The sequence below is a fragment of the Rhinopithecus bieti genome, unplaced genomic scaffold (assembly GCF_001698545.2).
Source record: "Rhinopithecus bieti isolate Rb0 unplaced genomic scaffold, ASM169854v2 scaffold_4967, whole genome shotgun sequence".
NCBI classification, from domain to species: domain Eukaryota; kingdom Metazoa; phylum Chordata; class Mammalia; order Primates; family Cercopithecidae; genus Rhinopithecus; species Rhinopithecus bieti.
In genome coordinates, this window is record NW_016804726.1 from 777,786 (window position 1) to 789,788 (window position 12,003).

Here is a 12,003-nt window from a genome sequence, read left to right on the forward strand (position 1 = left end):
CCTTGAGCCCAGGAATTCAAGACCAACCTGGGCACATGGCAAAACCTCGTCTCTACAAAAAATAAACAAAAAATAAATATTAAATATAAAAATTATTTTTTCTTTATTTAAAGACAGGGTCTACTTCTGTCACCCAAGCTCCAGTGCAGTGGTGCAATCACGGCTCACTGCAACCTCCATCTCCTGGGCTCAGCCTCCCCTCACATGTAGGTGGAACTACAGGCTCGCACCCAGCTAAATGTTTTGCATTTTTTTATAGAGATGGGTTTTCGTCATGTTGCCCAGGCTGGTCTGGAACTCTTGGACTCAAGTGATTTGCCTGCCTCAGCCTCCCAAAGTGCTGGAATTAGAAGCGTGAGCCGCCACTCCTGGCTGCAATTTTATTTTGAAGGTAATGCAGGACATAGGATACAAAGTCTATATTCAAAGGAAAAGAATCTATGTGGTCTAACCAGACCCCTTCCAAAATAAATCTGAAACTCCAAATGCCAACACCGGCAAGCATAATGGTATAAACCTGTCCTACAGAAACGGACAGCTGAGTAGTGAGATCAAAAGAACTTCCCCTGAAAATTCAGAGCCCTAGGCCAGCCTTTCATCTGGAATTCATCCAATTACCAAAGTAACTGGAACAAACAAAAAAACACCATGCTGAGAATTTCAAGGGGAACCTTGAGTTGGTGGCACCAATTCAGAGACTTGATGGAAGCAATCACCTTCTTAACTAGGCCTCAAAAATTTTCTACAGGCTAAGTTCCAAAGAACACATTTTCAAAATATCACACACAACACACAAACACACACATCATAAATTAAACAAGGTACTTTAAGGAGCAAGAGCCATGAATAATAACAGAGTAAGACTAGCAAAGAGTTCAACAAGGAATTTAATGTGTTTAATAAAAGTAAATTCTGAAAATGAGTAATGAGCAAAAGACTTCTAAATAACCAAGTAGACTTCAAAAAGAGTTGAAGTACCAAAATGAAGAGCACAAGCACTCCAATCCAAACATCAACGGAACAGAGAAAGCACAGACTGCTTTCCAGCAGTGATAAAGAAATGAAACTTAGTAATGAAAAAGTCTTAACATAACCAGGGATTCAGAATTAAGAGCACAAAGTAAACAGGAAGGAGGCAGTATTTGAATGAAATAACAGCTGACAATATTCTAGAGCTAAAGAAAGTTAACCCTAGAATTTGAGGCTCAATGAATCCCAAGCAGGATAAATAAAAAATTATAAACCTAGACACATCATAAAAGAAGCAATACTATCAATAAACGTAACATTTAACCTTTAAAGTTTCCTTTGACAAATGGTGACAGAAAGTACTTACATTTGTTCTTAACAAAAACGCACAAGACTTAGGTCTGGTGCAGCAACTCATACCTGTAATCCCAGCACTTTGGAAGGCCCGGAGTTTGAGACTTTGTCTCTACTAAAATTTTAAAATAAAATAAAGGGGCACCTTGAGCCCCTGGGCTCAAGGGTGCAATGAGCTATGATTGTACCACTACACTCCAGCCTGGATGGAAGAGTGAGACCCTGTCTCAAAAAAAAAAAAAAAAAAAAGCACAAGACTTATGGGGAACATGTTAGTAAGTTATTAAAACATTTTAAAACACCTAAAATTAGGCAGATACCATTATTTATGGATACTTTATCTCAATGGTGAGGAGATATATCTTTTCCCGAACTTGATTTAGATTTAAGACAATTCTAACAAAGGGGAAAAAAAACAATGGGAGGGAGACTTGATCAACCTATTTCTAAAATTTACTTGGAAAAACAAAAAGTCAAGAACAGCTAAAAGACTAAAACGTTTTGGGGGTCCTTGTTCTACAAAATAACAAGACAGTATCAAACGATGTGGCATTAGTAAACAGAAAAAAAAACAGACAAGCAGAACAACAGAGTCCTCAAACAGACCCACAATACTCGGAAACAGTGTATTTCAGTACTGGTGGGACCGGCAGACTAAAGGTGAAAGGTGAGCGTATAAAGTGTTCAGAAAAGAAAAAACAATGCACTACAGTGATTATAATCATAAAGTAATAAAGCAGAAAATATCTGCATTAAAAGATGCTATTTTTGAAACAACATGAAGATGAGTGAAGATGAGTCACAAACTAGTAGAAAATATATGCGGCACCAGCAACAAATTATTAGCATCCAGAATACTGAAACGAAATACAAAGCAGTAAGAAAAAGATCCAGCAAAAAGAGGAAAAAGAGTTTAAACAGGACTTCGCAAATGCCGGTGAATGGCCAATAAACATTTAAATATGCTCAGCCTTGTTACCAATCAGGAAAATGCAATTTTTCTTTTTTTTTAAAATACAGAGTTTTGCTGTCACCCAGGCTGGAGTGGAGGGGTGCGATCTCGGCTCACTGCAATCTCTGCCTCTGGGTTCAAGCGATTCTCCTGCCTCAGCCTCCCGAGTAGCTGGGATTACAGGCGTGCACCACCATGCCTGGCTAATTCTTGTATTATTAGTAGAGACAAGGCTTCACCATGTTGGCCAGGCTGGTCTCAAACTCCTGACCTCAGATATCCACCCACCTCAGCCTCCCAAAGTGCTGGGATTACAGGTGTGAGCCACCGTGTCTGGCCAGGAAAATGCAAATTAAAAGCCAAAAAAAGACACCATTTCCCACAATACTGGCAAAGATGAAATTTGGTAATATCAAGCTTTAAGGATAAAAACCAATCTTTTAAAACTGCTATTACTATATTACAGAGTTTCTCAACCGTTTTATCAGACACCAAGAGCCTTTTTAGACATCTTTTCCTCATTTCCACATCCCCAATTTTAATACCACAGATACACTACATATTAATATTCTATGAGTCTTTGGAGTACCACTAACCATTGTAATACGTAGAATTTTTTTTCAAGCCCTCCTCCCAAGAACCAATTTTCACTCCCTTGAGGGCCCGTTATGACAAAACCATTTTGGAATAAAATTTGGCATTAGATATTCCATTAAGAGCAATTCCACTAGTAAATATGTATTTTAAGAGAATTCTAGTAGATACGTATTTTAAGTGAATTCTGCGTTACAGTGCAAGCAAGCAGTCACACCAGATGCAAACTTAAAAAACAGGTAAAACAGAAAGTAACAGTATTTATTTTCACAAGTATTTTAAGTAGTAAAATACAATGCTTGCCTAAATGCCTGAAATCAGAGAAAGATTTACTACGCACTTTTCCTGGAAGAATCGTGTCATAAAATAATTGCAACAATAGGACCTTTCACATTTCTTAGAATAAGCAGGAAAGCAGGAAATCAAGTCACCGAACTTACCTCTGCATTTTCATCTCCCATTTCTTGAGGAGAATCAGTGTCTGGTTCAATCACACCTTCTTTATCAATTTCTGCCAAAGTTGAGAAAATCACAATAATACCTGCACTGTGCAATATAGTAGCCACTCCCAAGATTATTAAAAACTATTTTATTTTAATTAATTTTGATTTAAATATTGATGCATTTTAAAATATGTTCCCATTAAACATTTCATTGCTTTGGTAAGAGTACAAGTACGTTAACTGTCACATCATGTGAGATATTTATCATCATCAGGTTGTAGGGGGGTCGTTGGCATGTGCAGTTTCTAGTATTACACATAAATATACCACTGATTTAGTCTTTGTATATAAATACACCATCTATTTAGTCATTATCAACAAACTGATTTAGTTCAAGTAATTTTCTTCTACACACTGACATACTATACGTTTTTCAAAAATACTTTATGTAGGTAACACAAGCTACAGCGATACTTTAATGTAAATCAAAATATTTTAATATAATTATCTTCATTACTTTCCTTTTTTAAAATTAAAATATTTTGGGGGACACAGGATCTTACTATGTTGTCCAAGAAATGCTCCCACCTCAGCCTCCCAAAGCACTAGGACTCCAGGCACGAGCCACTGTACCTGGTCCCTAATTACTTTCATTTTTAAAAGTAGCAGGCCGGGCGCGGTGGCTCAAGCCTGTAATCCCAGCACTTTGGGAGGCCAAGACGGGCGGATCACGAGGTCAGGAGATCGACACCATCCTGGCTAACACGGTGAAACCCCATCTCTACTAAAAAAATACAAAAAAAACTAGCCGGGCAAGGTGGCGGGCGCCTGGAGTCCCTGCTACTCGTGAGGCTGAGGCAGGAGAACAGTGTACACCTGGGAGGCGGAGCTTGCAGTGAGCTGAGATCCAGCCACTGCACTCCAGCCTGGGCGACAGAGCGAGACTCCGTCTCAAAAAAAAAAAAAAGTAGCATGGACAAATTTTAATTTTAAAATAAAGGCTTACTACCGATGCAGCATCAAGTACCAAGGCTAGATTTAAAAATATACTTAGTTTCCATATATACAGTAGTGACCAAGGCTAGTATTTACAACCAAAACAGTGAAGATTGAAAAGCAGTATCTTGCAAGTTTCATGTTAAATGACAACTGTAATTTGTTGCAAGAGGAAAACATGAGTTTTATGTATTTATATATATACACACATACCATTTAAAAATATTTGCAAATAGTTAATTTGATAAGAAGTTTCCCCCCCAAAAAAAAAGACTTAAAATCACCCACCTAAAATCAGAATTAGTGTCCAGCAACAAAACTTCTGATGCATGACTGACAAATAAACTATATTGTATATATATAGCACACAACGTGATGTTTTTTGTTTTTTGTTTTTTTTTTTGAGACGGAGTCTCGCTCTGTCGCCCGGGCTGGAGTACTGTGGCTAGATCTCAGCTCATTGCAAGCTCCGCCTCCCAGGTTCATGCCATTCTCCTGTCTCAGCCTCCCGAGTAGCTGGGACTACAGGCGCCTGTCACCTCACCTGGCTAGTTTTTTGTATTTTTTAGTAGAGACGGGGTTTCACCATGTTAGCCAGGATAGTCTCGATCTCCTGACCTCGTGATCTGCCCGTCTCGGCCTCCCAAAGTGCTGGGATTACAGGCTTGAGCCATCACGCCTGGCACAACGTGATGTTTTAACATACAGGCATATCTCTCTCTTTTTTTGAGATGGAGTTTCGCTTTTGTTGCCCAGGTTGGAGTGCGGTGGCACAATCTTGGTTCACCACAACCTCTGCATACCAGGTTCAAGCGATTCTTCTGCCTCAGTCTCCCAAGCAGCTGCAATTACAGGCATGTGCCACCACGCCCGGCTAATTTTGTATTTTTAGTAGAGACGGGGTTTCTTCATGTTGGTCAGGCTGGTCTCGAACTCCCGACCTCAGGTGGTCCGCCCGCCTCAGCCTCCCAAAGTGCTGGGATTACAGGTGTGAGCCACTGCCTGGCCTCAGGCATACCTCATTTTACTGTGTTTCACTTTACTGCACCCCACATAATGAAATGATTCTCACCCCATCATATTAATAACCTATGCATCGCACATATTTATTTATTTTTGGTTAGAATACTGAAGATCTAGTCTCTTAGCAAATTTCAAGTATACAGTATTATAGTCATGCTGTATACTGGATCTCTGGAATTCATTCAGATTGTAGCTGAAAGTTTATGCCCTTTAACAGGGTAAAAAAAATTTAATCAATTTTTAACAGGAACTAAGCTTGTCTAACCGTCAAAGTTTGATTTGTACACAAAAAGGAAAACACTTTTGGGTGGAGAGTTGGTTAAAACTTTATTGTAGTTTTAGCAACTGCTAGAAAGTAAGACTAAAAGGCACTTTATAAAAGTAAAAGATCTTCAATTTAGCATTCAAACAACTGCCAATAGAATATAAGAACTCTAACGATATCAAAGATCATTTCATTCAGGCCAGGCGTGGTGGCTCACGCCTATAATCCCAGAACTCTGGGAGGCCAAGGCGAGCAGATCACCTGAGGTCAGGAGTTTGAGACCAGCCTGCCCAACATGGTGAAACCCTATCTCTCTTGAAAACACAAAAAAATTAGCCAGACATGGTGGCACACACCTATAGTCCCAGCTACTCGGGAGGCTGAGGCAGGAGAATCGCTTGAACCCAGGAGGGAGCGGTTGCAGTGAGCCGAAATTGTGCCAACACACTCCAGCCTGGCTGGCAGAGCAAGACTCAAGACTCAAAAAAAAAAAAAACAAAAAAAACCAAAAAACCAAAACAAAAAAACAAAACATTCAAAGTTTGAAACATTTCAAGTACTTTTCTTTAGGTTCTGTAATATAAGAGATTTCCCAATTGATAAACTGGGGTTTACTTATACCCCAAAGGACTTTCTTTTTTTTTTTTTTGAGACGGAGTCTCACACTGTCACCCGGGCTGGAGTGCAGTGGCCGGATCTCAGCTCACTGAAAGCTCCGCCTCCTGGGTTTATGCCATTCTCCTGCCTCAGCCTCCCGAGTACCTGGGACTACAGGCGCCCGCCACCTCGCCCGGCTAGTTTTTTGTATTTTTTAGTAGAGACGGGGTTTCACAGTGTTAGCCAGGATGGTCTCGATCTCCTGACCTCGTGATCCGCCCGTCTCGGCCTCCCAAAGTGCTGGGATTACAGGCTTGAGCCACCGCGCCCGGCCAGGACTTTCAAATTCATGAAGAAATTTTGTCAATTTGTGGCAAAAAACCAACCAAACTCATAGCACAGATAACAATTCCTCTAAATATGAACCAGTTTTATCAACATGGTTGTAAGTACTAAACAAATACTATTTTTTTGGTACTCAATTCAGTTACAGGAAAACTTTTGGCTGGGCATGGTGGCTCACATCTGTAATCCCAACACTTTGGGAGGCCAAGGCAGGTGGATCACCTGAGATCAGGAATTCAAGACCAGCCTGACCAACATGGCGAAACCATCTCTACAAAAAAAAAAAAAATCAGCCATGCCTGGTGGCAAACGCCTGTAGTCCCAGCTACTAGGGCGGCTGAGGCATGAGAATTGATTGAACCTGGGAGGTGGAGGCTGCAGTGACCTGAGATCATGCCACTGCACTCCAACCTGGGCAACACAGTGAGACTCCACCTCAAAAACAGGAAAAAAAAAAAAAAGATAACTTTTAAAGTATGCTTAGAACAACTTTAATATGTAACCCAACTTTTTCTAATACAAACATTATGAAGTCTGATTTATTATCAATGAAAATGTAAAATCTGAATTGAGGGATACCACATGTGTAAAACACCCTTTGGAGTTTGAATGCTCTTAAAAAAAGGAAAATAATTTATTAACAATATATTGAGGCCAGGCACAGTGGCTCACGCCCGCAATCCCAGCACTGTGGGAGGCCGAGGTGGGTGGATCACGAGGTCAGGAGTTTAAGGCCACCCTGGCCAACATGGTGAAAGCCTGTCTTTACTAAAATTACAAACATTAGCCGGGCATGGTAGCACGTGCCTGTAATCCCAGTTACTCGGGAGATTGAGGCAGAACTGCTTAAACCCGGGAAGCGGAGGTTGCAGTGAGCCGAGATTGTGCCATTGCACACCAGCCTGGGTGACAAGAGCAAGACTCCGTCTCAAAAAAAAAAACCCAAAAAAATATTGATTACACATGTCAATATTTCAACAAATATGACATTAATATCTGAATTTATTTCATCTGTTTCCTTTTACTTTCTAAAATGTGACTATTAGAACATTCTAAGTTTCATATGTGCCATTATATTTCTATTACACAGTGCTGATTTAAGTCACTTTAATAAAAATCAACAAAGGATCACATCACAGGTTTTCAAATACAAACCAACTACCATCTCCTCACCTAGATCACTTTCCTCACTTGATGGTTCGTCTGCCTTTAAGTCTTCCTCCACCTTCTTACTATCAGGTTTTTCTTCCTAGCAAAGGGAAGGCAAACAGTATCAGTATTTAATAACATACCCAATATTTATACTAATTTCTACAAATGTATGTATAAGCTGTTCAAATATGGCCAGGCATGGTGGCTCATGCCTGGAATTCCAGCACTTTGGGAGGCTGGGGTGGGTGGATCATTTCAGGTTGAGTTCAAGACTAGCCTGGCCAACATGGTGAAACCGTCTCTACTAAAAATACAAATTAGCTAGACGTGGTGGTGCATGCCTGTAATCCCAGCCACTTGGGAGGCTGAGGCAGGACAATCACTTGAACCTGGGAGGCAGAGGTTGCAGTGAGCCAAGATCATGCCACTGCACTCCAGCCTGGGTGACAGAGCAAGACTTTGTCTCAAAAACAAAAAAACTGTTCAAAATAAAGTTTGAACATTGACAATGAACAGTTTAGAGATTACAAATAGCCTCATGTCCACTCACATTATGTTTTATTGTCAAATTTAGTAAAAATCTTTACAAGGGTTTTTGAGTTTTGGAACTGCAAATAAGAACTTGTGGAACTATAATAATAAACAATGAAAATTCAAAGAATTTGAAAGTGCACATGACATTATAGAAAGCAACATTTTCTTCCCATCCTATAAGTAATCAGTGTGGTTTCTTGTATATCCCATTCTAGAATAGTCTCTCTGTATAAGAAACAACTCTATCCTTTGCCTTTTGCATTTAACAATGCTGTGTATCTTGTGAATTATATACCATTATCAGCCTATCTTCACCTATTCACTCAACCATATATCATTAACTAGTTTTTTAGGTTGCTTCCCTGTTACTTAAAAAATTAGAACCAAGGCCGGGCGTGGTGGCTCATGCCTGTAATCCCAGCACTTTGGGAGGCCGAGGTGGGCAGATCATAAGGTCAGGAGATTGAGACCCTCTTGGCTAACATGGTGAAACCCCATCTCTACTAAAAACACAAAAAAATTAGCCAGGTGTGGTGGTGGGCACCTGTAGTCCCAGCTACTCAGGAGGCTGAGGCAGGAGAATGGCATGAACCCGGGAGGCGGAGCTTGCAGTGAGCCGAGATTGCGCCACTGCACTCCAGCCTGGGTGGTAAGAGCGAGACTCCGTCTCAACCAAAAGAATTAAAAATTAAAAATTAAAAAAAAAAAAATTAGAACCAAAGACCTACCTTGTCACGAAATATTTGTTGAGTCCCTATAAAATGTGCAAAGTGTAGGTATTCTAGAATATATTGAAAAGACCAGTCATAACTCTAATTTAGAATGTTTTTCTTACAAAAAATTTTCAGCTGACACATAGGTTAAATATAATTTTGCGGCCAGGCGCAGTGGCTCAAGTCTGTAATCCCAGCACTTTGGGAGGCCGAGACGGGCGGATCACGAGGTCAGGAGATAGAGACCATCCTGGCTAACATGATGAAACCCCGTCTCTACTAAAAAATACAAAAAATTAGCCGGGTGAGGTGGCGGGCGCTGGTAGTCCCAGCTACTCGGGAGGCTGAGGCAGGAGAATGGCGTGAACCCGGGAGGCGGAGCTTGCAGTGAGCTGAGATCCGGCCACTGCACTCCAGCCTGGGCGACAGAACGAGACTCCGCCTCAAAAAAATATATAAATATATATATATATAATTTTGCCTTCATATGCATTTGCCAAATGGCAAAATATCTACGGCTCAGAAAATACTACTCTGATAAATGACTCTTAAAAAAAGGTAACTACTTTTTCGGCTTTTGCTTACCTTTTCTCATTCTCCTTCTTAACAGACATAACTTCTACCTTTAAGATCCAAATAGATACCAATGTTTAAGTTTCTAAATAATAAAACAGCTAATTTTCTTATCAATGTAAGACAGCTAATCAGAAAATTTGCAAAAAAAAAAAAAAGTCTTTTAGATATGAAGGCAGAAGAGAGAAATAAAAAATTATGAAGAAAGCATTCTTGGCCAGGTGCTGTGACTCACACCTTAGTCCCAGCACTTTGGGAGGCTGAGGCAGATGGATCACTTGAGGTCAGGAGTTCCAGACCAGTCTGGCCAACACGGCAAAATCCCATTTCTACTAAAAATAGAAAAATTAGCCGGGCATCGTGGCATGCACCTGTAATCCCAGATACTCGGGAGGCTGAGACAGGAGAATCGCTTGAACCCAAGTAGGCTGACGTTGCAGTGAGCCGAGAGTGTACCACTGCACTCGGACCTGGGACACAGTGAGACTTTGTCTCAAAAAAGAAAAAACAAACAAACAGAACAAAACGTTCTTAAACATGTATTTTCCCCTTCATCTGTCTCTCAACTTCAGCTACTGGTAGCCTTCTCCTAATCTTACACATCCTTTAAGCAAATATGCTAACCTAACACCATGACTCACATTCAGAAATATTACTCAGGTAGTAGAGCAAAAAAATTAAATTCCTGACCTGGGATACTTCTTCATTTACTCTGCAAATAATAAATAAAGTACTTACAATGTATATGACACGCTGTAAGGCAATGATGAAGACTACGGATGCATACCATCACGGAGCTTACCACTTACAGGCCATACATGTAACTTTTATTGTCATGCATTCTAAAACAGTGAACATCCAACCCTAAATTCTCAGTTCTAAATCAGAATCCAGCGAACTCGGTCTACAAAGTTTATAAAGACAAAGAGGTCTTAAAAGATCTTATTTCCAAGTGATCTTGGGGAAATCAGGAGTGATAATTGGAGAGTAGCAGCTTAAAAACAACCCCTAAGAAATCTTATAGTACTTTATCACAAAACATACAAATGAAATTAAAACTTACCTTGGTATTTTCTTCTGATTTAGCTTTCTGAGTAGCAGGTGGTACTTTACCCCCCATGCTTGAAGAGGAGAAAAAAGAAATTTGTTTAGAAAATTAAAATTCACTGTCACGCAATCTATTTATACCTAAAAAATAATGTTAGACATTTAGATGACTACCTTTTCAAAATTCAAAAGTAAACTCTCAATTAATCTGAATCTGTGGTATTATTATGGTCAAATTTTTTCCAGCTTAAAATTTTATTTATTTTTAGGCTACTGGCTAATGAACCCCTTTCTTTGCCTCAGTGAGTCTAATAAACATAATTTATAGCTTGCTGTGCCTCTTCCCAGAGGAAAAGAGGCAGATATGTCAACACAGAATGACAAAATCATTTGTAGAAGCTGGTAACTTAGAATTCAACTCAGTAGGTATATTTGAATCCAAAATTTGAAACCTGAAATAAGAGTAGTTCAATTAAATTCAAATATGCAGTTTCTGAAATAACTATGCAGTCATGATATAATAATTCAAAATGTTTATTTCCTGTGACTGAGACCTACGAGGACTTTTCTTGCTTATATTTGCATGCCCGTCACATTATACATTTTCTTCTTACACACCCCTCCCGACCTCATCCATTAATACTTTCTCCTGGCCCTACAAACTCTTCTTTCCCAAATAGTCCAAGGCAACACAATTCATTAGAAGCAAATAACTATAAGAGGAAGAAAAAAGATACAAAGTGGCCAGGCACAGCAGCTTACGCCTGTAATCCCAGCACGTTGGGAGGCTGAGATAGGCAGATCACCCGAGGTGGGGAGTTCGAGACCAGCCTGACCAGCATGGAGAAACCCGATCTCTACAAAATTAGCCAGGCGTGGTGGCACATGGCTGTAATCCCAGCTACTTGGGAAGCTGAGGTAAGAGAATTGCTTGAACCTGGGAGGCAGAGGTTGCAGTGAGCCAACATGGCATCATTACATTTCAGCCTGGGCAACAAGAGTGAAACTCCGTCTCAAAAAACAAACAAACAAACAAAAACCACAAAGAATTAGCATTACATGCTCCAATTTGGTGCAGACACTATAGCATATGGGCTACCTGCGACATGCCAGTTACTAAAATGGTTGATAGATTTGAGAACACTTCACAACAGTTGGAAGCAACACAGACATTATTAAAATTTGCCTTAAAAACAAAGAAAAAAGACTAACCCGACCATCGCTGGCCTTTGCAGGACACCATGAAAAACACAGTCCAGGCCGGGCGCGGTGGCTCAAGCCTGCAATCCCAGCACTTTGGGAGGCCGAGACGGGTGGATCACGAGGTCAGCAGATCGAGACCATCCTGGCTAACACTGTGAAACCCCGTCTCTACTAAAAAATACAAAAAACTAGCCGGGCGAGGTGACGGGCGCCTGTAGTCCCAGCTACTCGGGAGGCTGAGGC

At 40.3% G+C, this 12,003-nt stretch overlaps 1 protein-coding gene across 1 annotated transcript in view; it reads right to left on the minus strand.

The window, feature by feature from the left end:
- The window catches only part of ST13 (ST13 Hsp70 interacting protein), a 38,010-nt gene that overhangs the window by 18,066 nt on the left and 7,941 nt on the right, over positions 1 to 12,003 (minus strand). The window contains exons 2-4 of the mRNA XM_017870274.1: positions 10,574 to 10,631; positions 7,712 to 7,787; positions 3,310 to 3,380 (exon numbers count right to left, since the gene is read on the minus strand). Of these exons, the coding sequence (XP_017725763.1) occupies positions 3,310 to 3,380; positions 7,712 to 7,787; positions 10,574 to 10,631 (205 nt within the window). The remainder of the gene's footprint in view (positions 1 to 3,309; positions 3,381 to 7,711; positions 7,788 to 10,573; positions 10,632 to 12,003) is intronic.